We start from the raw sequence: 22,314 nt of genomic DNA on the forward strand, positions 1-22,314 counted from the left end.
ACATAATATAAAAGTTTCAGTAAGCTGTCTTCTTAAAAAATATGTTTTGTCATCTTTATTACATTTTGAATATACCCCATCTTTTCTTGGGAATATATCTTGGGTCCATATACATGGACCTGATATATATATATATATATATATATATATATATACACACACACATACACATATATATATACACATATATATACACACACACATATATATACACCCACACATACATACATACACACACACACACATATATATGTATATATATATATACATATATACATATATACATATATGTATATATGTACATATATACATATATATATACATACACATATATATTATATATAATATATGGACCTGGTACATTAAGCCAAGAGTAATCTTTGTGCCATAATATTAAGCCAAGGAAAACACACACACACACACAGATAGATATATATAGATATTCTTAGCCCTGGGATACCATCCTGGATTTCTTCCTAAAAACTGGAAGGCTGTAATATAATACACACACACACACACACACACACATTTTTTAAAAAGAAATCCAGGGTGGTATTTTTTGAGCATATTTCTGCCTTCTTCTATTCCTCCTTCTTTTGTTTGCTTGGAAAGTTTATCTGTACAGAAACTGTGTAGAAAGAGACTTTTATGAAATACTACATTGCACCTGATTAAGGTGAAGTTGGGAAGAGTTATTGAATATTTACTCATTGGCAGGCCAGGTTTTCTCCACTCACATAGCTGCTTCTCTACGCTCAATCTTGAACTAAGGGTACAGAGAAGTTGCCTGAATGATTCCACACTCTTCATCATATTCTTCCAATTCTATAAAGGTACACACCTAATATGCTGGAGCATCTTGTACCTGAGTGGCCTTTCCTTCTGCCTGTAGAATGGGTTTCAAACAATCCTAAATGCGAAATCTATATTAGTATATTCCTCTCCTGATATTTACTCTGCTCTTTGTCTCACATCTGGAGTATTCCTTATATAAAACACCTTTTCACTTTAAAAGATAAAACAATGCTTTAAAAGGAAACATAGACAATTAAGTTCCGATTTTTTTTTTTGGCTGTATTCCTCTGGACATATCCTTTTTCTTTAATGAATAAAAATCAGAAGCTCATAGCTTAAATGAAATGGCTGAAAGTGGATGGTGAAACATATTGCTTATAAAATTTCTTTTTGCCCTTGAATTAAGAAAACAGACATTGAGAAAAGAGGAAGTTATGGTACTTAATTTTATAGGTGGTCCTTTTCTAGAAATTGCATTTTCCCATTTCCAGAAAACGATAGGGTATATTCAAAATTGTAATAAAGATGACAAAATATTTTTAACCAGATGGCTTACTGAACCATGGTTTCTAGTTACATCTTTTATAATTACTGGACATATTTATTAATCTACTAATTTATAAAAAATTAAAAATTGTATCATAAAACTACTATCTTGTTTAGATGCCAACACTAGTAGTGTGCTATTTTAAAAATAGGATACTTATGTTTTAATTTGGAAATCTATCAAAATATAATCAATCACTCACAGTCTCATTTTGAAATTGCTTTTTTTTGAGACGGAGTCTTGCTCTGTCACCCAGATTGAAGTGAAGCGGCCTGATCATAGCTCACAGCAGCCTTGAACTCCTGGTCTTGAGTGATCCTCCCTTCTTAGCCTCCCTAGCACCTGGACTACAGGTTCAAGTCAACATGTCCAATTAATAATTTTAATTTTGTGTAGACATAGGCTTGCTATGTTGCCCAAGCTGGTCTCTAACTCCTGGCCTCAAGCAATCCTCTCATCTCAGCCTTCCAAAGTGCTGGCATTACAGGTATGAGCACCACACCCAACTTGCAGTTGCTTTTAAATAACAAAATTTACTGTTTAATGTTATCAACTTCTTTTAAAATGTATTCCTTTATGTTGATAGACATGCAACTATGCAAGTGCAAAATGTCTAAGCAAAGTTAACCATTCTGTTAGTAAAAAAAAAAATACAAATAGTGATCATTTCTAAATGCTTTAGAATTCTTTTTTAAAAATTAGTATAAACGTCTTATCAGCATGTAATGTGATTTTTATTCCATTGTAATTTTTCTATATTGCTCGGAGACCTGATTCTGTCAACTACAATTCAAGAACTGGAGCAAGAAATACAAAAGGGGGAAAGAGAAATTGATATTTCATTGGTGGAAGTCCATCTGATATGACAGTAATCTTGAATGAGAGAAAGAAGAAAGATGGTATGCTGAATGAATACTGCTGGTAACGTCACATATTTCTTGTGTATGAAGTTCTATTTATTTACGCCAAACATAGTGTATTGCCTAATCTAAAGAAAATGGCTTCTTATTTTCCATATGAGTAGACTAGCTGAGTAATATTGCACACTTTCATGATTTGTGATTTTGTTCTTGATTTAATTAGGCAAAATTAAATATTTTACTTTCCCTCCCTCCTTTCACACTTATGTCTTACTTTCTCTGTATTTTTATTCCTGTTTTTTTTTTTGCATCTCATCTCTATCTCCTTTTTGTCTTCCTATTTCTCTGTCTCACACTCTCTCTTCCCCAGTATAACTATATCCCCCAGACAGAGAGATCAAGAGATTCATAGGTAGACACAAAGATACATAGAGGTTAATAAAGATAGATAGAAATAGACAGATATAATTACATATAATTTCACACTATACACGCATACATTTTTACTTACACATATTTGTACATATGTTGTGAATAGTTACATAAGATATATAGAGAAAACTTTAATACATTTCAAATATATGAGCTATTTTTTCCTTCAGTAAATTTTAAGTGTCTTATTGTCTGTGACTATATCTCAGGTTAAAAATAAAAATAAAAAAGACAAAACCTTTTATATCACCTGGTGCAGACACAAGCGTTAATAGAGTGTTTCATATTAAAAAATCTTTAGTCAATTAAACTAAATCTTTTTTTATTTATCTCTTTGAGTGTTTTAGTATCTTTCATGGAACACTAACGTCTGTTTCCCACCATGTGAACTCTCCTGTGGGGATTCTCCACTAAATCTAATGGCGATTTTTTTCCCTTTGTATTTTTTAAATTTAAATTTAATTTTTTTTTTTTTGAGAGAGATGGGGTTTTACTAGGTCGCTCAGGCTGGTCTGGAACTCCTGAACTCAAGGGAACCTCCCACCTCAGCCTCCAGAGTAACTGAGATTACAGGCACCAGCCACCATGCCCAGCTTTCCTTTGCATTTTTAAAATTCTGAGTTGTATTTCAGTGGGAGTTGTTTTCGATTGGAATATTTCCTGCCCTAGCTAGGGAGGCAACTGTATGAGACAGTTCCATATTTGCTTCTCTGGGCCTGAACAGATTTCACTTATTATGGACTGGTTTTAACCTTATAGTCTTTGAGTTCTCACACTTCGTGGGTAGTGAGTATTTGGACCTCATTGCCTGTGTATGGGAGAGGTTTGTGATTTTGACTACTAATAAATTACCCTTTCCACATAAGTGACTAAGGGCAATCAGTCGCTTTCCTGTATCCAAAGGCCATCTGGTTAAGGTTTTGTTTTACATTTCACAGGGCAGCCCTGCCTAGCTCAAGGTTTTATGCAAAGAGCACAATTCCAGATCTCCGCAACCTGGACCTACAGCCTCCACAGCATTCCCTACCTTGGTCATGACAGGGGAGTCACAACCTCAAACCTGTACTGAAAAACATCATTCTAATCTGATGCAGACTTTCCATTCTTAGCTACGGTTCACCACTTTGGAATCAACACTTTGGCTTTAATTTTTTTTTTCCTTTCTCCTGGCACACAGATATGTCCTTTGCTTTCAGGATCTGCTGATTACTATTTAATATAATAATTTATTCTGCATTTTTCTGTCCTTTCAGTAGTAGGGTGAGGATCATTTTCCCCATCAGCTCAGTCGGCTATATTAATCGGAAATTAAGTTTATTAATAGAGATGCTTACTTTAGCAGAGATTCCAGAGCCCACACGAGTAGGTAGGAAGGTCAACCTACAAAATAAAAAGCGTCTAGCCCTTGGGAATTCTTTCTGATATTGTCTTTGGAAATCAAGCTCAGGATGAGCCATTCTCATAAAGAAGATTATTATATTTGCCTTATCAGAGAAAGGCATTTATGTAATAGGCTTTCTAATTTGCGTGCTAAATCCCGGAAATAATGCTTTCATGATTTAATGCAAAAAGTTTCAGAGGATTTTTTTCATGCAAATAATAATCTATCCTCTCTTTCCTTAGGGAGAAAAAAATAATCTCATTTTCACTCCTTACTAAGGTTCACAAGTATAATCATTATCCACAAACTGAATCCATAGCTACTTAACATCCAGTTGATCTTTTATAATTTTTGTCACTTCAGTAACTAGGTGAGCTCAGTTTCTTATTTGCCATTGCTATGTGAATCTTTAGTTAGTATAAGCAAAATATCCATATCAGTAAATTGATAATTTTTAAAAAGTTATTCTGATTTATAAAACCAATATGCATTCACTGGAGAGAATGTGAAATAATCATGATGGTGTAAGGAAATATTAATACATTCTACTTCAGAAAATTTCTTATATCAGATTTAACCAATATCTCTGTGCATGTGTGTGTGTACAGTATTTTTATATAGTACTACAGTTGAACATGTGTGTACGCACATGCACACATATACAGATGCAGAAAAGCATGCAGAAGTACCTGTATGTGTTCAAGCATATCAACACAAATATCTATACCTGTGCCATGCATATATATATAGTGGCCATACAGTCTGCTTTAGTTGGCTCAGGCTGCCATAACAAAGTATCACATACCAGATGTTTTAAGCAACAAAAATTGATTCCTCACAGTTCTGGAGCAGTTCTGGAGGCTGGAAGTCCCAAAGCAGGGTATTAGCAATGTTGGGTTTGGGTGAGGATCCTCTTCCTGACTTACTACCTTCTTGCTGTGTCTTCATATAATGGAGAGAGATCTCTGGTGTGTCTTCCTCTTTTCATAAGGGCACCGGTTCCACTGGATTTGTGCTCTACCCTTAAAACTTCCTTTAACATCCTTAAAGGCCCTACCTCCAATATAGTTTCATGGGTGGAATGGAGGGGGAGGCTAAAGCCTCAACATGTGAATTTGAGCAGGTAGACACAATTCAGTCCATAGCACAGTCAATAATGTTTAATTTTTTTAATTAAAATGATAATGTAGACTTTTTATATTAAAAAAATTAGTTTCCATAGTAATAAATGATTTGAGACTTACAGGGGACAGAGATAATATTTTAATGAACATTCATACTCCTCCCACACTTTTGATATATATTGTCATTTAGCCATAATTGACTAAAATTTTTATTTGATCTTGTTTTACTATTTAGAAATAAAATGTTATTGATTCAGTGGAGACCCTTGTGTAATTTTCTCTGGCCCATTAACTCCTCTTCTCCAGGCATAACAGCAGTCTTTAGCTAGGTGATCATGAGTCTCTGCATTTTTTGATAAACTTTTTCTAAATCAAGTCTAAACTCGAGTGTCTGCAAACCTTGACACCGAGGGCTACATCAACATGTGTCTTCAATTAAACTTGAAAGGCAGTCTAGCCCATAAGGACTGCAATTCTTAGGCTATTCCTAGTGCTAAACTAGGCCCAGAGACAGGGGACTGAGTGGGCATAGGACATGCTGAGACACTAGCCAGCTGGGGCAGCCAAGGGAGTACTGGCATCACGACTCTCAGGATGCACAGTCTGCGAATCCAAAAGAGACCCCTTTCTTTTACCTTGAGGGAAGGAGACGAAAGAGTGGGGAGGACTTTGTCTTGCAAATAAGTTACCAGCACAGTCACAGCAGGATAGGGAACTTATGAGAGTCACGAGGCCCCCACGGGGGCCCTAGCTCTCAGACAATAATTTGCAGGCCCTACCTCCACAAAGTTAAACCCTTTGTGTTTAACCCTTCCAGGGGTTAGTCATCTCCGGCTAACCCCTGGACCAGCCTTCAGGCCCCGTAGACTCCTGCCAACCCCTGGACCAGCCTTCCGGCCCCGTCGTCACCTGCTAAACCCTGGACCACCCTTCCGGCCCCGTCCTCTCCGGCTAAACCCTGGACCACCCTTCCGGCCCCGTCGACAGCTGCTAACCCCTGGAACACCCTTCCGGACAAGTCATCTCCTGGTAACCCCTGGACCACGCTTCCGGCCAGGGGCCTGGACCACCCTTCCGGCCCCGTCATCTCCGGCTAAGCCCTGGACCACCCTTCCGGCCACGACGTCACCTGCTAAACCCTGGACAACCCTTCCGGCCCCGTCATCTCTGGCTAAACCCTGAAACGCCCTTCCGGCCCCGTCGTCACCTGCTAACCCATGGACCACCCTTCCGGCCAAGTCATCTCCTGCTAACCCCTGGACCACCCTTCCGGCCCCGTCGTCTCCTGCTAACCCCTGGACCACCCTTCCGGCCCCGTCATCTCCGGCTAAGCCCTGGACCACCCTTCCGGCCCCGTCGTCTCCGGATAACCCCTGGACCATGCTTCCGGCCCCGTTGTCTCCGGCTAACCCCTGGACCTCCATTCCTGCCCCGTCGTCTCCTGCTAACCCCTGGACCACCCTTCCGGCCCCGTCGTCTCCTGCTAACCCCTGGACCACCCTTCCGGCCCCGTCGTCACCTGCTGACCCCTGGACCACCCTTCCGGCCCCGTCGTCACCTGCAAATCCCTGGACCACCCTTACGGCCCCGTCGTCACCTGCTAAACCCTGGACCACCTTTCCGGCCACGTCGTCACCTGCTAAACCCGGGACCACACTTCCGCCCCGTCATCTCTGGCTAAACCCTGGAACGCCCTGGGGCCCTGTCGTCACCTGCTAACCCCTGGACCACCCTTCCGGCCAAGTCATCTCCTGCTAACCCCTGGACCAGCCTTCCGGCCCCGTCGTCTCCTGCTAACCCCTGGACCACCCTTCCGGCCCCGTCGTCCCCTGCTAACCCCTGGACCACCCTTACGGCCCCGCCGTCACCTGCTAAACCCTGGAGCACGCTTCCGGCCCCATCGTCTCCTGCTAACCCCTGGATCACCCTTCCGGCCCCGTCGACTCCTGCAAACCCCTGGACCACCCTTCCGGCCCCGTCGTCTCCTGCTAACCCCTGGACCACCCTTCCGGCCCCGTCGTCTCCTGCTATTCCCTGGACCACCCTTCCGGCCCCGTCGTCTCCTGCTAACCCCTCGACCACCCTTCCGGCCCCGTCGTCACCTGCTAAACCCTGGACCACCCTTCCGGCCCCGTCATCTCCGGCTAAGCCCTGGACCACCCTTCCGGCCACGTCTTTTCCGGCTAACCCCTGGACGACACTTCCGGCCCCGTAGTCTCCTGCTAACCCCTGGACCACCCTTCCGGACCCGTCGTCACCTGCTAAACCCTGGACCACCCTTCCGGCCCCGTCGTCTCCGGCTAAGCCCTGGACCACCCTTCCGGCCATGTCGTCTCCGGCTAACCCCTGGAACACCCTTCTGGCCCCGTCGTCTCCGGCTAACCCCTGGACCACCCTTCCAGCCCCGTCATCACCTGCTAATCCCTGGACCACCCTTCCGGCCCAGTCATCTGCGGCTAAACCCTGGACCTCCATTCCGGCCCTGTCGTCTCCAGCTAACCCCTGGATCACACTTCCGGCCCCGTCGTCTCCTGCTATTCCCTGGACCACCCTTCCGGCCCCGTCGTCTCCTGCTAACCCCTCGACCACCCTTCCGGCCCCGTCGTCACCTGCTAAACCCTGGACCACCCTTCCGGCCCCGTCATCTCTGGCTAAGCCCTGGACCACCCTTCCGGCCACGTCTTTTCCTGCTAACCCCTGGACGACACTTCCGGCCCCGTAGTCTCCTGCTAACCCCTGGACCACCCTTCCGGACCCGTCGTCACCTGCTAAACCCTGGACCACCCTTCCGGCCCCGTCGTCTCCGGCTAAGCCCTGGACCACCCTTCCGGCCATGTCGTCTCCGGCTAACCCCTGGACTACCCTTCTGGCCCCGTCGTCTCCGGCTAACCCCTGGACCACCCTTCCAGCCCCGTTGTCACCTGCTAAACCCTGGACCACCCTTCCGGCCCCGTCATCTCCGGCTAAGCCCTGGACCACCCTTCCGGCCACGTCGTCACCTGCTAAACCCTGGACCACCCTTCCGACCCCATCGTCTCCTGCTAAAGCCTGGACCACCCTTCCGACCCCGTCGTCACCTGCTAAACCCTAGACCATCCTTCAGGCCCCGTCATCACCTGCTAACCCCTGGAACACCCTTCCGGACAAGTCATCTCCTGGTAACCCCTGGACCACGCTTCCGGCCCCGTCGTCACCTGCTAATCCCTGGACCACCCTTCCAGCCCCGTCGTCTCCGGCTAAACCCTGGAACACCCTTCCGGCCCCGTCGTCACCTGCTAACCCCTGGAACACCCTTCTGGACAAGTCATCTCCTGCTAACCCTTGGACCACCCTTCCGGCCCTGTCGTCTCCTGCTAAACCTTGGACCACCCTTCCGGCCCCGTCGTCTCCTGCTATTCCCTGGAACACCCTTCCGGCCCCGTCGTCTCCTGTTAACCCCTCGACCACTCTTACGGCCCCGTCGTCACCTTCTAAACCCTGGACCATCCTTCTGGCCCCGTCATCTCCGGCTAAGCCCTGGACCACCCTTCCGGCCACGTCTTCTCCGGCGAACCCCTGGACCACCCTTCCGGCCCCGTAGTCTCCTGCTAACCCCTGAACCACCCTTCCGGCCCCGTCGTCCCCTGCTAATCCCTGTACCACCCTTCCGTCCCCGTCGTCACCTGCTAAACCCTGGGCCACCCTTCCGACCCCGACGTCAGCTGCTAACCCCTGGACCACCCTTCCGGCCCTGTCGTCTCCTGCTAACCCCTGGACCACCCTTCCGGCCCCGTCGCCTCCTGCTAACCCCTCGACCACCCTTCCGGCCCCGTTGTCACCTGCTAAACCGTGGACCACCCTTCCGGCCCCCTCATCTCTGGATAAGCCCTGGACCACCCTTCCGGCCACGTCTTCTCCGGCTAACCCCTGGACCAGCCTTCCGGCCCCGTAGTCTCCTGCTAACCCCTTGACCAGCCTACCGGCCCCGTCGTCACCTGCTAAACCCTGGACCACCCTTCAGGCCCCGTCATCTCCGGCTCAGCCCTGGACCACCCTTCCGGCCACGTCGTCACCTGCTAAACCCTGGACCACCCTTCCGGCCCCGTCATCTCTGGCTAAACCCTGGAACACCCTTCCGGCCCCGTCGTCACCTGCTGACCCCTGGAACACCCTTCCGGACAAGTCATCTCCTGGTAACCCCTGGACCACGCTTCCGGCCCCGTCGTCACCTGCTAACCCCTGGAACACCCTTCCGGACAAGTCATCTCCTGCTAACCCCTGGACCACCCTTCCGGCCCCGTCGTCTCCTGCTATACTCTGGACCACACTTCTGGCCCCATCGTCTCCTGCTAACCCTCGACCACCCGTCCGGCCCCGTCGCCACCTGCTAAACCCTGGAACAGCCTTCCGGCCCCGTCATCTCTGGCTAAACCCTGGATCACCCTTCCGGCCCTGTCGTCTCCAGCTAACCCCTGGACCACACTTCCGGCCCCGTCGTCTCCTGCTATTCCCTGGACCACCCTTCCGGCCCCGTCGTCTCCTGCTAACCCCTCGACCACCCTTCCGGCCCCGTCGTCACCTGCTAAACCCTGGACCACCCTTCCGGCCCCGTCATCTCTGGCTAAGCCCTGGACCACCCTTCCGGCCACATCTTTTCCTGCTAACCCATGGACGAGACTTCCGGCCCCGTAGTCTCCTGCTAACCCCTGGACCACCCTTCCGGACCCGTCGTCACCTGCTAAACCCTGGACCACCCTTCCGGGCCCGTCGTCTCCGGCTAAGCCCTGGACCACCCTTCCGGCCATGTCGTCTCCGGCTAACCCCTGGACCACCCTTCTGGCCCCGTCGTCTCCGGCTAACCCCTGGACCACCCTTCCAGCCCCGTTGTCACCTGCTAATCCCTGGAACACCCTTCCGGCCCAGTCATCTGCGGCTAAACCCTGGACCTCCCTTCCGGCCCCGTCGACTCCTGCTAACCCCTCGACCACCCTTCCGGCCGCGTCGTATCCTGCTAACCCCTGGAACACACTTCTGACCCCGTCGTCACCTGCTACACCCTGGACCACCCTTCAGGCCCCGTCGTCTCCTGCTAAACCCTGGACCACCCTTCCGGCCCCGTCGTCTCCTGCTAACCCCTGGACCACCCTTCCTACCCCGTCGTCACCTGCTAAACCCTGGACCACCCTTCCGGCCCCGTCATCTCCGGCTAAGCCCTGGACCACCCTTCCGGCCCCGTCGTCTCCGGATAACCCCTGGACCATGCTTCCGGCCCCGTTGTCTCCGGCTAACCCCTGGACTTCCATTCCTGCCCCGTCGTCTCCTGCTAACCCCTGGACGACCCTTCCGTCCCCGTCGTCTCCTGCTGAACCCTGGAACACCCTTCCGGCCCCGTCGTCACCTGCTAACCCGTGGAACACCCTTTCGGACAAGTCATCTCCGGCTAACCCCTGGACCACGCTTCCGGCCATGTCGTCTCCGGCTAACCCCTGGACCACGCTTCCGGCCCCGTTGTCTCCGGCTAACCCTGGACCTCCATTCCGGCCCCATCGTCTCCGGCTCAGCCCTGGACCACCCTTCCGGCCACGTCGTCACCTGCTAAACCCTGGACCACCCTTCTGGCCCGTCATCTCCGGCTCAGCCGTGGACCACCCTTCCGGCCACGTCGTCACTTGCTAAACCCTGGACCACCCTTCCGGCCCCGTCCTCTCCGGCTAACCCCGGGACCACGCTTCTGGCCCCGTCGTCACCTGCTAACCCCTGTACCACCCTTCCGGCCCCGTCGTCTCCTGCGAACCCCTGGACCACGCTTCCGGCCCCGTCGTCCCCTGCTATCCCCTGGACCACCCTCCCGGCCCCGTCATCACCTGCTAAACCCTGGACCACCCTTCCGGCCCCGTCGTCACCTGCTAATCCCTGGACCACCTTTCCAGCCCCGTCGTCTCCTGCTAACCCGTGGACCACCCTTCCGGCCCCGTCGTCACCTGCTAACCCCTGGACCACCCTTCTGACCCCATCGTCTCCGGCTAAACCCTGGACCACCCTTCCGACCCCTTCGTCACCTGCTAAACCCTGGACCACCCTTCCGGCCCCGTCGTCTCCTGGTAACCCCTGGACCACCCTCACGGCCGCGTCATCACCTGCTAAACCCTGGACCACGCTTCCGTCCCCGTCCTCTCCGGCTAAGCCCTGGACCACCCTTCCGGCCATGTCGTCTCCGGCTAACCCCTGGACCACCCTTCCGGCCCCGTCGTCTCCTGCTAACCCCTCGACCACCCGTCCGGCCCCGTCGCAACCTGCTAACCCGTGGACCACCCTTCCGGCCCCGTCGTCACCTGCTAAACCCTGGACCACCCTTCCGGCCCCGTCGTCTCCTGCTAAACCCTGGACCACCCTTCCGGCCAAGTCATCTCCGGCTAACCCCTGGAGCAGCCTTCTGGCCCCGTAGTCTCCTGCCAACCCGTGGACCACCCTTCAGGCCCCGTCATCTCCGGCTCAGCCCTGGACCACCCTTCTGGCCCCATCGTCACCTGCTAATCCCTGGACCACCCTTCCGTCCCAGTCATCTGCGGCTAAACCCTGGACCTCCCTTCCGGCCCCGTCGTCTCCTGCTAACCCCTGGAACACCCTTCCGGCCGCGTCGTCTCCTCCTAACCCCTGGAACACACTTCTGACCCCGTCGTCACCTGCTAAACCCTGGACCACCCTTCAGGCCCCGTCGTCTGCTGCTAACCCGTGGACCACCCTTCCGGCCCCGTCGTCTCCTGCTAACCCCTGGAACACCCTTCCAGCACCGTCGTCTCCTTCTAACCCCTGGACCACCCTTCCGGCCCCGTCGTCACCTGCTAAATCCTGGACCACCCTTCCGGACCCGTCCTCTCCGTCTAAACCCTGGACCACCCTTCCGGCCATGTCGTCTCCGGCTAACCCCTGGACCACCCTTCCGGCCCCGTCGTCTCCTGCTAACCCCTCGACCAGCTGTCTGGCCCCGTCGCAACCTGCTAAACCCTGGACCACTCTTCCGGCCCCGTCATCTCCGGCTAAACCCTGGACCACGCTTCCGGCCCCGTCCTCTCCGGCTAAGCCCTGGACCACCCTTCCGGCCCCGTCGTCTCCTGCTAACCCCTGGACCACCCTTCCGGCCCCGTCGTCACCTGCTAAACCCTGGACCACCCTTCCGGCCCCGTCATCTCCGGCTAAGCCCTGGACCACCCTTCCGGCCACGTCGTCACCTGCTAAACCCTGGACCACCCTTCCGACCCCATCGTCTCCTGCTAAAGCCTGGACCACCCTTCCGACCCCGTCGTCACCTGCTAAACCCTGGACCATCCTTCAGGCCCCGTCGTCTCCTGCTAACCCGTGGAACACCCTTCCGGCCCCGTCGTCACCTGCTAAACCCTGGACCACCCTTCCGGCCCCGTCCTCTCCGGCTAAACCCTGGACCACCCTTCCGGCCATGTCGTCTCCGGCTAACCCCTGGACCACCCTTCCGGCCCCGTCGTCTCCTGCTAACCCCTCGACCACCCGTCCGGCCCTGTCGCAACCTGCTAAACCCTGGACCACCCTTCCGGCCCCGTCATCTCCGGCTAAACCCTGGACCACCATTCCGGCCCCGTCGTCACCTGCTAAACCCTGGACCACCCTGCCGGCCCCGTCGTCACCTGCTAAACCCTGGACCACCCCTCCGGCCCCCTCATCTCCGGATAAGCCCTGGACCACCCTTCCGGCCACGTCTTCTCCGGCTAACCCCTGGACCAGCCTTCCGGCCCCATCGTCTCCTGCTAACCCCTGGACCACCCTTCCGGCCCCGTCGTCACGTGCTAAACCCTGGACCACCCTTCCGGCCCCGTCGTCTCCGGCTAAACCCTGGAACACACTTCCAGCCCCGTCATCACCTGCTAACCCCTGGAACACCCTTCCGGACAAGTCATCTCCTGGTAACCCCTGGACCACGCTTCCGGCCCCGTCGTCACCTGCTAATCCCTGGACCACCCTTCCAGCCCCATCGTCTCCGGCTAAACCCTGGAACACCCTTCCGGCCCCGTCACCTGCTAACCCCTGGAACACCCTTCCGGACAAGTCATCTCCTGCTAACCCTTGGACCACCCTTCCGGCCCTGTCGTCTCCTGCTAAACCTTGGACCACCCTTCCGGCCCCGTCGTCTCCTGCTATTCCCTGGAACACCCTTCCGGCCCCGTCGTCTCCTGTTAACCCCTCGACCACTCTTCCGGCCCCGTCGTCACCTTCTAAACCCTGGACCATCCTTCTGGCCCCGTCATCTCCGGCTAAGCCCTGGACCACCCTTCCGGCCACGTCTTCTCCGGCGAACCCCTGGACCACCCTTCCGGCCCCGTAGTCTCCTGCTAAACCCTGAACCACCCTTCCGGCCCCGTCGTCCCCTGCTAATCCCTGTACCACCCTTCCGTCCCCGTCGTCACCTGCTAAACCCTGGGCCACCCTTCCGACCCCGACGTCAGCTGCTAACCCCTGGACCACCCTTCCGGCCCTGTCGTCTCCTGCTAACCCCTGGACCACCCTTCCGGCCCCGTCGCCTCCTGCTAACCCCTCGACCACCCTTCCGGCCCCGTTGTCACCTGCTAAACCGTGGACCACCCTTCCGGCCCCCTCATCTCCGGATAAGCCCTGGACCACCCTTCCGGCCACGTCTTCTCCGGCTAACCCCTGGACCAGCCTTCCGGCCCCGTAGTCTCCTGCTAACCCCTTGACCAGCCTTCCGGCCCCGTCGTCACCTGCTAAACCCTGGACCACCCTTCAGGCCCCGTCATCTCCGGCTTAGCCCTGGACCACCCTTCCGGCCCCGTCGTCACCTGCTAAACCCTGGACCACCCTTCCGGACCCGTCGTCTCCTGCTATACCCTGGACCACACTTCTGGCCCCATCGTCTCCTGCTAACCCCTCGACCACCCATCCGGCCCCGTCGCCACCTGCTAAACCCTGGTACAGCCTTCCGGCCCCGTCATCTCCGGCTAAACCCTGGACCACCCTTCCGGCCCTGTCCTCTCCGGCTAAGCCCTGGACAACCCTTCCGGCCATGTCGTCTCCAGCTAACCCCTGGACCACACTACCGGCCCCGTCGTCTCCTGCTAACCCCGGACCACCCTTCCGGCCCCGTCATCTCCGGCTAAGCCCTGGCCCACCCTTCCGGTACCGTCATCACCTGCTAACCCCGGACCACCCTTCCGGCCCCGTCATCTCCTGCTATTCCCTGGAACACCCTTCCGGCCCCGTCGTCTCCTGTTAACCCCTCGACCACTCTTCCGGCCCCGTCGTCACCTTCTAAACCCTGGACCATCCTTTTGGCCCCGTCATCTCCGGCTAAGCCCTGGACCACCGTTCCGGCCACATCTTCTCCGGCTAACCCCTGGACCACCTTTCCGGCCCCGTAGTCTCCTGCTAACCCCTGAACCACACTTCCGGCCCCGTCGTCCCCTGCTAATCCCTGGACCACCCTTCCGTCCCCGTCGTCACCTGCTAAACCCTGGACCACCCTTCCGACCCCGCCGTCACCTGCTAACCCCTGGACCACCCTTGCGGCCCCGACGTCAGCTGCTAACCCCTGGACCACCCTTCCGGCCCCGTCGTCTCCTGCTAACCCCTGGACCACCCTTCCGGCCCCGTCGTCTCCGGCTAACCCCTGGACCACCCTTCCGGGCCCGTGGTCTGCTGCTAACCCCTGGACCACCCTTCCGGCCCCGTCATCTCTGGCTAAACCCTGAAACACCCTTCCGGCCCCGTCGTCACCTGCTAACCCATGGACCACCCTTCCGGCCAAGTCATCTCCTGCTAACCCCTGGACCACCCTTCCAGCCCCGTCGTCTCCTTCTAAACCCTGGCCACCCTTCCGCCCCGTCGTCTCCTGCTAACCCCTGGACCACCCTTCCGGCCCCGTCATCTCCTGCTAACGCCTGGACCACCCTTCCGGCCCCGTCGTCACCTGCAAAACCCTGGACCACCCTTCCGGCCACGTCTTCTCCGGCTAAACCGTGGACCACCCTTCCGGCCCCGTTGTCACCTGCTAAACCCTGGACCACCCTTCCGGCCCCGTCATCTGCGGCTAAGCCCTGGACCACCCTTCCGGCCCAGTCGTCTCCGGATAACCCCTGGACCATGCTTCCGGCCCCGTTGTCTCCGGCTAACCCCTGGACCACCCTTCAGGCCCCGTCGTCTCCTGCTAACCCCTGGACTACCCTTGCGTCCCCGTCGTCTCCTGCTAAACCCTGGAACACCCTTCCGGCCCCGTCGTCACCTGCTAACCCGTGGAACACCCTTCCGGACAAGTCATCTCCTGCTAACCCCTGCACCACCCTTGGGCCCTGTCGTCTCCTGCTAACCCCTGGAACACCTTTCCGGCCCCGTCGTCTCCGGCTAACCCCTGGACCACCCTTCTGGCCCCGTCGTCTCCTGCTAACCCCTCGACCACCCGTCCGGCCCCGTCGCCACCTGCTAAACCCTGGAACACCCTTCCGGCCCCGTCGACAGCTGCTAACCCGTGGAACACCCTTCCGGACAAGTCATCTCCTGCTAACCCCTGCACCACCCTTGGGCCCTGTCGTCTCCTGCTAACCCCTGGAACACCTTTCCGGCCCCGTCGTCTCCGGCTAACCCCTGGACCACCCTTCTGGCCCCGTCGTCTCCTGCTAACCCCTCGACCACCCGTCCGGCCCCGTCGTCACCTGCTAAACCCTGGAACACCCTTCCGGCCCCGTCGACAGCTGCTAACCCCTGGAACACCCTTCCGGACAAGTCATCTCCTGGTAACCCCTGGACCACGCTTCCGGCCCCGTCGTCACGTGCTAACCCCTGGACCACCCTTCCGGCCCCGTCGTCTCCTGCTAACCCCTGGACCACCCTTCCGGCACCGTCGTCACCTGCTAAACGCTGGACCACCCTTCCGGCCCCGTCTTCTCCGGCTAATACCTGGACCACCCTTCCGGCCATGTCGTCTCCGGCTAACCCCTGGACCACCCTTCCGTTCCCGTCATCACCTGCTAAACCCTGGACCACCCTTCCGGCCCCGTCGTCTCTGGCTAACCCCTGGACCACCCTTCCGGCCCCGTCGTCACCTGGTAACCCCTGGACCACCCTTCCGGCCATGTCGTCTCCGGCTAACCCCTGGACCACCCTTCCGGCCCCGAAGTCTCCTGCTAACCCCTGGACCACCCTTCCGGCCCCGTCGTCCCCTGCTAAACCCTGGACCTCCCTTCTGGCCCCGTCATCTCCGCCTAAACCCTGGGCCACCCTTCTGGCCCCGTCATCTCCGGCTAACCCCTGGACCTCCTTTCTGGCCCCGTTGTCTCCTGCCAACCCATGGACCACCCTTCTGGCCCCGTCGTCTCCTGCTAACCCCTGGACCACCCTTCCGGCCCCGTCGTCTCCTGCAAACCCCTGGACCACCCTTCCGGGCCCCTCGTCTCCTGCTAACCCCTGGACCACCCTTCCGGCCCCGTCGTCTCCTGCTTACCCGTGGACCACCCTTCCGGCCCCGTCGTCACCTGCTAAACCCTGGACCACCCTTCTGGCCCCGTCCTCTCCGGCTAACCCCTGGACCACGCTTCCGGCCCCCTCGTCACCTGCTAACCCCTGGACCGCCCTTCCGGCCCCGTCATCTCCGGCTAACCCCTGGAACACCCTTCCGGCCACGTCGTCACCTGCTAAACCCTGGACCACCCTTCCGGCCCCATCATCTCCGGCTAAACACTGGAACACCCTTCCGGCCACGTCGTCACCTGCTAACCCCTGGACCACCCTTCCAGCCCGATCCAGGCAATGGGCGAGCAGCGAAGTCTGAAGAACAAACCCAGGACTTGCTAAGGTGGCTGAACTCCAAAGACGGGTGAACGCTCAGCCAAGGCAGGTCTGTCATGCCAATGACACCAGCCCTGTTGGGAAAACCTGCGTCCCTGATACATGGAACAGGCACATCTAGGAGAAGGTCTCTGAATATCTGGTCTCCCCAGATGCCCTTGAAACTTCTGAGTCCGCAGCATCAGCCCACCCCCTCCCATGAAGCGCTGCAGGCACCCTATCCCGAAGGAGAAATAAATAACACAAGAATTTTCCCCACAGGTGTCCTCCCTCCCAGGAGTGGCCCTCACCTTATCACTGGCTGCCAGGTAGGGTGACCAACAGTCCCAGTTTGCTGAGTGAATTGCAGTGCTAAAAGCCGGCGAGTCCCAGGGAAGCAGGAGGAATTGGTGAGCCGACTGCCAGACCCGTGACCAGAGTGAAGGTGCAGCACAGCGCCATGCAGGCAGGGTGTGCTGGGTCTGGGAAGGGGGAAAGCGATGACACCCTTGAGGAGCTGCAGGATCAGCATGCACCTGCAGCGGCCAGGGGGGGTCCCTGTGGGATGGGACCCGGATGCAGCTCAACCAGTGGGGACTTGGAGACACTCTGCTGCTCAACACAACTGAATGCCCTGGTAGGGAGCCGAAGGGATGGGGCAAACCCGTTGATGGCATGGGATGGGCAACAGTGATGGTCCAGGCCTGAGTGACGGTGAAAGGCCCGAATTGTCACGGCAGACAGTGAAGGAAGGGATTCAAAGGCTAAGCAAAGTGAGCTTGCTGGAACTGGACAGAAGAGGTGAGGCCAGAAGACACCCCGGAGGATCAGGTTTCAGGAGAGGACCCAGAGGACACGTGTCAGCAAGGGCATCAGGAATGTGCTGCAGAGAGGGCGCCAGCATCCCTCAGAGATCCAGCGCGGGAATCCTCTGCAGGCCAGGGCTGACCACAGGAGAGTGTCTTGCAGAACGGGGCGCACCGAGAACTGGAACCTGATAAGGGTGGTGCAGCCTCGTCCTCCTCCTCGTTTCCTTCTCCTCCTCTCCTCCCCTCTTCCTCCTCTCCACCTTCTGTCCTTCTTTCTTCCTCATTTCCTCCTCTTACTCTCCTCCTCCTCCCACCTCCTGCTCTCCTTCTCCTCTCCTCCTCCTCATCCTCTCCTCTCTCTCTCTCTTCTTCTTCCTACTTTTCTCCTGCTCTCCTTCTCCTCTCCTCCTCCTCATCCTCTCCTCTCTCTCTCTTCTCTCTTCTTCCTACTTTTCTCCTTCTCATTTCCTTCTCTCTTCCTCTCCTCCTTCTCCTCTTCTCTCTTCCACCTCCTGCAACTCTGTTCCTCCTCCTCTCCTCTCCACTCCTCCCCACCCCCTCCTCCTTTTCCTCTGCTCCTCTTATTCCACTCTTCCTCTTCCTCCTTTCCTCCTCCTCCTCTCCTCCTGCTCCTTTCTCCAGCCTCCTCCTCTCTGCTTTCTCCTCTTCTCCGCCTCCTCCTTTCTTCCTCCACCTCTCCTCTTCCTCCAAATCTCCTCCCCTTCCTCTCCTTCTCCTCCTCCTCTGCTCCTCCTCTCGTCCTCTCCTCTTCCTCCTACACCTCTCCTCCTTTCCTCCCTCCTATTTCTCTCCTTCTCCCTTCCTCCCCGTCCTCCCCCTCCTCTCCTCCTCTTTTCTCTCACTCCTCCTCTTCTCCTTCTCCTGTTCTTTTCTCTTCCTCCTCCCCCCATCCCTCTCCTTTTCTCCTCCTCTTTCTCATCCCCTCCTGTCCTCCACCTCCTCTCCTCCACATCTGCCTCTCCTTCTCCTGCTCTCCTTCTCCTCTCCTCCTACTCCCCCCTCCTCCTCCTCACTTGCTCTTCTACTCCTCTTCCTCTTCTTCCTCCTTTGCTGCTCCTCCTCCTCTTCTCCGTCTCCTCCTCTCCTCTTTCTTCTCTTTTCTGTGTCCTCCTCTCTTCCTTCACCTCTTCTCCTTGGTCTCATCTCCTCCTCCTCTCCTTCTCCTCCTCCTTCCCTCCTCCAACCCACTCCCTCTCCTCCCCCTCCCCCTCCTTTTTTCTTCCCTCCTCCTCCCCTCCAGCTCCTATTCCTCCACTTTACCTCTCTCCTCCTGCTACACCACACGTTCACACGACCCTGTGAGAGTCAGGGCAGAAAAGGAAAGCTAAAAGGCGGACAAATGAGTGCAAGAGAGCAAAAAAGGGAACCCTCCCTAATCTAATGGGCAGGGCACTGGACGCATGCGAGCACCTCCTCTGTGGGAGAGGGGTCACTGCCTCCAGATGGAGGGGCAGTGGGACACTCCATGACCTCTGGGGTTACTTACAATTTGGAGTGCTTAAGCGAATACTGAGTTCAAAACAGCCCTGCAAAAGATGTAAGAACAAGCCCCTGAGCAGACGAGGTCTCTGAAATACAAAAAGCCAACATGGGGTTAGAGGCAGAATTCAGAAAGAGCTCCTACCACTCCATACCAACAAGGCAAATGACTCAATAGAAAAATGGGCAAGCCAGGCACGGTGGCTTACGCCTGTAACCCCAGCACTTTGGGAGGCCGAGGCGGGTGGATCACCTGAGGTCGAAGTTCGAGACCAGTCCAATCAACAAGGAGAAACCCCATCTCTACTAAAAATACAAACTTAGCCAGGCATGGTGGCGCATACCTGTAATCCCAGCACTCAGGAGACTGAGGAAGGAGAATCGCTTGAGCCCAGAAGGCAGAGGTTGTGGTGAGCCGAGATTGCACCAGCCTGGGCAACGAGAGCAAAACTCCGTCTAAAAAAAAAATGAAAAAGAAAGAAAGAAAAAGAAAAATGGGCAAAAGCCATTTCCTAGACGAGGAAAGCAGGCTGACCAAGAAGCATCTGAAGGGAAACCATGAATCAGGGTCAAAGCGGTCCCAGACTGGCTGTGCCCCGGAACACTAGGCAGAATCAAACGTGAACCCTCTCCAGAGGAGGGCAACTTCCTCCTGGGCCTCAGAGACAAAGAAGCACAGTGAGGGGAGGTGGCTGCACTCTGCAAAGTGTCAGTGGGGAGGCAAGGGAAGAGGAAGGGGGTGACAGGCTCAGAAAACAGGAGGAGTTGCACGGAAATTAGGCTGAGCAAAAAGAATGCTTCTCTAGGGGAGCACGTGGGCAGAAGAGAAGGACTGCACAGCCGGGGATGCTGAGCACAGAGAGGCAAGGTGATGGCAAATTCGCAAGGGACAGCTCTAGCCAGGGAGGCTAGCCTGCCATGGAGGGAGAGGACAGAGCAGGAGAGGGCAGGGTTGGGGGCAGGGGGTGGGGGGGCAGGGTAGGGTAGGGTAGGGAAGGGGGGAGAGGGAAGGGGGGAGAGGGAAGGGGAGGGGAGGGGAAGGGATGGGAGGGGAAGGAAGGGGAGGCGAGGCTCAGAAGGCCACCGGGATGGACAGGGAGCTCTGCAGGGGGCTCCCTGGTGATGAGGAAGGAAGGAAGACCTGAGCGGGGGCTGTGGTTTCAGGAAGGAGGCAGTATCCTGGGGGAGGCAGGCAGAGGGTACAGTCAGCTGCAAAGCAGGATCTTTGGAAAAGGCAAGGACTTCCTAAAAGAGATATGATGTGTGGCATGATAGGCATGCAAGCAAGGCCTGAAGAAGCAAGCAGAACTTGAGGAAACACACCGCTGGCCCCAGGAGTGGGGGTCAGTTGAGTGTGTGCTACTGGGGTGCAGCCAGGCACAGTGGTTTCAAGGGAGCACAGCAAGGAACCCGAGAGGGCCCCGCATGCCTGCAGTTGGCTGACTACTGCCCGGGACTCCAGAGCATCCACGGAGGGCCCCACAGGGGAAGGCAGGAGCAGGACGGGTCTAGGGAGGTGAAGGCCGACCTGACCTGCTAAGAGACGAGAAGAGAGGGAGGGGAAAGTCTTGTTCCTGCCAGGACATTGTTAATGAGAGGAGTGAGAAGGCAGCAGGTGAAGAGAGTGTGGCATGGAAGGCAGAAATCAGAGCGTTTTTGGGTTTGGTGCTGACCTGCTATTGGGAATGAAAATCAAGACTCAGGTGCATTCTGGTCCCTTTCTCAGGGTTAGCCGAACACCACCCACATCCCTGCCTGGCCTGTTGATGCCATTCTTCCTAGGCCCACTCACCGCTGCAGCTGCTTTACTTGCACTTCCTCTCCTCATCCGACCACAGATCAGACCTCTGCTGCTCGCTGCCGCCCAGGGAGCGTGTGCACCTACGTGCGCATTGCACCCCACTGCCCAGCACACCCAGGAGTGAGAGTGAGGAGCAGCTGAGAGAGTTGGAAAAGGGAGCCCTTATGTGGCCACCAAGGGCTTCCCTGCTAGCAGCCACATGGTGACTATCCAGCTCATTATGCGAGTTCTAGTTCTTCAAACAAGAGGCCACGGGAGGAGCAACGGCCACCCACCATCCCGGGGATCCTCATTCATGATTTGAAACCACTCTAAGCAGGTTCTGGGGTGTTCGGCAGAAGCTGGCAACCATTCTTGGGGGGAAGGAACCCAGGAGGGGATGCTAGCATGCATAGGAATTGGAACTGGTGATCTGAAGGTCCCCTGCAGCCCTACGGCCTACATCCCATAAAGAGGGACCCTCTCCTCCTCACCTCATCTCCAGCATTCCTGCTTCCTCGAGCTTCTCCAGGGAGAAGTAGGCGCATCTCACTAGAAAAAACAAGAAAGCAGCCCTTTGCTCATTCAACACTTACTAAGCAGATACTGTGCCCTGGGCACCCAGTTTCAGAAATGAGTAAAACACCGGCCTTGCCTTCAAGGAACTCAAGAGACCCTGCGGCAGCCACAGACTCTTACAGAGCAATTACCACCCTGGGTTGCAAGAGCCTAACGTGGGGTGGGGACGGGGGAGGTACAAAATGCTATCAGAGCTGGAGACGAAAGTCTCTAATACTCGGGGTGGGGCTGTGAAGGTGACGTTAAAGTTGTGACTTGAAGGAGGCCAGGAGCGCACCAGGACAAGGCCATGGGAACCGCCGGTGCAAAGCAGGGAGACCTGGAACAGCAGGCTGGTGGGGACCAGTGACTAAACAGCACAGCGTGAACCCAAAGAGTGTTCGGCTTAAGGGTGGGGAGAGCTGAGCCGACTCCCTGAACTGCTAGGACTTAAACCTGAGAAGGCCCAGCAGCGTTTTCACTAGAGGATTGCTGGGGACAGATTTGTGACTTAGAAACTGAGCCGATGGAATGTGGACGACAGACCCGAGGGAAGAAAGACAGAGGCCTCCAGGTTGGTCAGGGGGCTCATGGAACAGTGCAGGCTCCAGACCACGAGGCCTGAATTCTGGAAGTAGCAGCGGGGATGCAGGACGAGGAGCCGTTTTGTCTCATCAGGCACTCCAGAGGCAGGGACCCAGAACTTGGTTATGAAGTCAATGCGGGAGACTAGATAAGGGGAGGGAC

The 22,314-nt window shown here is 55.2% G+C and overlaps 1 protein-coding gene across 4 annotated transcripts in view; it reads right to left on the reverse strand.

Annotated features, from left to right (window-relative positions):
- Positions 1-22,314, reverse strand: part of LOC129395212 (melanoma-associated antigen 9-like) — a 69,836-nt gene that overhangs the window by 45,495 nt on the left and 2,027 nt on the right. For 2 of the 4 annotated variants that reach the window (XM_055106149.2, XM_063601505.1), the window contains exons 2-5: positions 21,504-21,561; positions 19,574-19,685; positions 19,237-19,318; positions 17,232-17,402 (exon numbers count right to left, since the gene is read on the reverse strand). Coding sequence is in view for 1 of the 4 variants with exons in the window: in XM_063601507.1 (XP_063457577.1) it covers positions 12,448-13,377 (930 nt within the window). In the remaining 3 variants the exon portion in view is untranslated. Of the gene's footprint in view, positions 1-11,347; positions 17,016-17,231; positions 17,915-18,763; positions 19,047-19,236; positions 19,319-19,573; positions 19,686-21,503; positions 21,562-22,314 lie in introns of those variants that run through there. The other 2 variants (XM_063601504.1, XM_063601507.1) reach the window with 2 other exon arrangements.

This window comes from Pan paniscus, chromosome X, assembly GCF_029289425.2.
Source record: "Pan paniscus chromosome X, NHGRI_mPanPan1-v2.0_pri, whole genome shotgun sequence".
NCBI classification, from domain to species: domain Eukaryota; kingdom Metazoa; phylum Chordata; class Mammalia; order Primates; family Hominidae; genus Pan; species Pan paniscus.